The following is a 3,273-nucleotide window of genomic DNA, read 5'->3' on the forward strand; positions in this document are numbered from 1 at the left end:
TATTACAATGTAAGATATCTCAATAATTAATAAAAAACAAATTAAAAGTGAATTAATTTAACTTTTGAAAGATTAGATTAAGAAGTTAAAATTTCATTAAACATATTTTTTTTTTTTTTGAAATTTTGAAGTTTTTTTTATTTAATGATTTGTTTTGCTTTTTATAATTTTTAGTACATATATGTTAGATTAGGTTTAAGCTTTATTATTACTATTTGTTAAAGTTTTATTTCCACTTTTCCTATTTAATGAAATCAAATACTCATTTTCATAAAAAAAAAAAAAATGTTTTTAATATATTTGTTTAAGGAGATGAGAGCAGGTTTATTAATGAGATGAAGTTAACATTAAGTAGAAGGGAATGGGGGTATATTTAAATAATAAAAAGAAGTAGATCATTTTCCTTTTCTTGTTGTTTCTTACTTTTCCATCAACGCGTATAACAGAGTATTGGTTGGCCCATTCTTTGAACAAATAAATAAGCTAAAAGAACAAAAAACCCTCTCATCAGGCAGTTTAATGGCGAAATCGAAGAACAATGCTAAAAAGGTTTCCTACATCTCTGTTCCATCGGAAGTAATCAACAGCTTATCTTCTTCTTCCTTGCAAACTCTGCTTCTCTCACCAAAGAAGCCATCAAGAAACAGGTTTTGTTATAGGAGCCCTAAACTTTGGTTCTTTGCTCTGTTTCTTTTTGGGATTCTAGGTATGATGAAGTTATGGTTAGATCTTGAGCCTTCATGTCTTACGACTCAGAGTCAAACCCAAGGTAACTTATTCTCGAAACCGCAGCTTGTGTTTCCTTCTAATAAATCTAAATCTGAGGGTGCTTTTCAATCTAAGCTTCAAGTCTCAGATGAGAATGAGTTCTGGAAGCAGCCTGATGGGTTAGGTTATAAGCCTTGTTTGGGGTTTAGTAGAGATTACAGAAGAGGGAGTGAAACAATTGTTAAAGATAGGAGAAAATACTTATTAGTTGTAGTTTCTGGTGGTATGAATCAGCAGAGGAATCAAATCGTGGATGCTGTTGTGATTGCAAGGATTCTTGGTGCTGCTTTGGTTGTACCTATATTGCAAGTCAATGTCATATGGGGAGATGAAAGGTATTCTCAAATTTCTGTTTATGAAAATGAAAATGAAAATGAAAATGAAAATTGATTGATTTTGAATAATTAATGCAGTGAATTTGGTGATATATTTGACTTGGAGCATTTCAAGAAAGTTTTAGCAAAGGATGTGAGGATAGTTTCATCATTGCCATCTACACATATAATGACAAGACCAGTAGAGGAGAAGCGAACTCCTTTACATGTATCCCCTCAATGGATCCGTGCACGCTATCTCAAGCGACTAAATCGCGAGGGGGTTTTGCTATTGCGTGGATTGGATTCAAGGCTCTCTAAAGATCTTCCATCTGATCTTCAGAAACTTCGATGCAAGGTACTATCTATCTATCTTCATTTAATTTAGAATTTGCTGATTCTGATCATGATCATGATCATGTGTGTCCTTCAGGTTGCATTTGATGCATTGAAGTTTGTTCCACCAATTTTGGAGCTGGGCAACAAGCTTGTGGAGAGAATGCACAGCAACGGACCCTACCTTGCTCTTCATCTACGCATGGAGAAGGACGTTTGGGTAAGAACGGGATGCCTTCCTGGTTTGACTTCTCAGTATGATGAGATGATTGATATTGAAAGGAAAAGACGCCCTGAACTTCTTACTGGAAGATCAAATATGACTTACCATGAAAGGAAACTTGCTGGTCTCTGCCCCTTGAATGCCTTGGAAGTCACAAGGCTGCTTAAGGCGCTTGGAGCTCCAAGGGATGCTCCAATATATCTGGCAGGAGGACAACCACTTGGCGGTAAAGAAGCATTGCTACCATTAAGAAGAGAATTTCCCCATTTGTACAACAAGGAAGATCTTACCTTCCCCACCGAACTAGAACCCTTCACCAAAAGAGCATCCCTTATGGCTGCAATTGATTACATAGTCTCGGAAAAGAGTGACGTTTTCATGGCATCTCATGGCGGAAATATGGGTCATGCAATTCAGGGACACCGAGCATATGCTGGGCATAAGAAGTTCATTACCCCAAACAAAAGGCACATGCTTCCTTATTTTCTCAATTCTTCTCTCCCGGAAGCTGAGTTCAATATGATCATAAAGGACTTGCACAGAGACTCATTGGGCCAACCGGAACTCAGAACTACCAAAGACGGAAGAGATGTTACCAAGTATCCCATTCCAGAGTGTATGTGTAACTCCTCATTCTGAGCCCATTTTTCAACAACAAGACTATGTATGTATGTATGTTACTGTAAAATGTTACTATAATATACCAGATTATTAGGTGATTTTTTTAATTAGAGTCCACAGGATAGATTATCATTCATTCATTCTAATATGTACCTCAACAATCCATACCTGTATATGTGTAACATATAATTTTCATATCTATTTATTAAATTGAGAAGCTTATTCTTCTGCTACTTGCTCAAACTAGTTAATACTTTTTATTCATCTGCACTGCAAGAGAATTTCTTTCTATATGGAAGGACTATTATTGTTGGGTAACTCATCATAATCTTAGTCCAACCTTCAATATATACAACTTTCTCAGTGTCCATTTGATTTTTTTTTATGTGTGTTTCATATTCAACCAAAAAAAAAAAAAAAAAAAAAAAAATCAGAACAGCTATATAACAAATAACATCACATATGGAATGGAAACAATTGAAAATCCAGGAAACAACAAATCGAGGAAGAACTACCAACTCTAATCCATCACGATGAATTTTTTCACAAAACATCACAAATACGTGGAAATTATATGTTACACATATACAGGTATGGATTGTTGAGGTACGTATTCTTGGGTAGAACAATATAATCTATCTATCCTATGGAGGAGAAAAATCACCTATAGTCTATTCAAATATAATTCAACAATTCCAACAAATAATAATTAATCAACTACAAATACATTGAGGAAGGAATTGCACATCATGAAGTTTCCTCTATGTATCACACTTAAAAACAAAATGTACTTGAAGAAGTAAAGTTTTTGGCCTAATGCATACCCAGCCCCCTAAAGTTGTCCGTTTTGTTCATTTAACCCCCTCACCTTACGGGACAACCCTTTAACCCCCTAAACTCCATAAAAATGGTATTTCTCACCCCCTTAACTTGTCCAAATTTGTCATTTTACCCCTTCTCAACTCATCGAATATCCTATTTACCCCCTTAACTCCATACAAGTGGTATTTC

At 35.2% G+C, this 3,273-nt stretch overlaps 1 protein-coding gene across 1 annotated transcript; it reads left to right on the forward strand.

Moving 5' to 3' along the window:
• The first annotated feature begins 423 nt into the window (after positions 1-423).
• LOC136226501 (O-fucosyltransferase 20) lies at positions 424-2,495 on the forward strand. Its single transcript, XM_066015018.1, has 3 exons — positions 424-1,103; positions 1,182-1,440; positions 1,516-2,495. The coding sequence occupies exons 1-3, from the start codon at positions 520-522 to the stop codon at positions 2,278-2,280; spliced, it is 1,608 nt and encodes a 535-aa protein (XP_065871090.1). The 5' UTR covers positions 424-519; the 3' UTR covers positions 2,281-2,495.
• The last annotated feature ends 778 nt before the right edge of the window (positions 2,496-3,273 follow it).

This window comes from Euphorbia lathyris, chromosome 4 (genome assembly GCF_963576675.1).
Source record: "Euphorbia lathyris chromosome 4, ddEupLath1.1, whole genome shotgun sequence".
NCBI lineage: Eukaryota > Viridiplantae > Streptophyta > Magnoliopsida > Malpighiales > Euphorbiaceae > Euphorbia > Euphorbia lathyris.

Excerpts from the sequence above, each read along its gene's own strand:
- LOC136226501 (XM_066015018.1), top strand. The coding sequence starts at position 520 with ATGGCGAAATCGAAGAACAATGCTAAAAAGGTTTCCTACATCTCTGTT. Across the intron at positions 1,104-1,181 it reads GTCATATGGGGAGATGAAAG|TGAATTTGGTGATATATTTG; the intron begins GTATTCTCAAAT and ends TAATTAATGCAG. Across the intron at positions 1,441-1,515 it reads TTCAGAAACTTCGATGCAAG|GTTGCATTTGATGCATTGAA; the intron begins GTACTATCTATC and ends TGTGTCCTTCAG.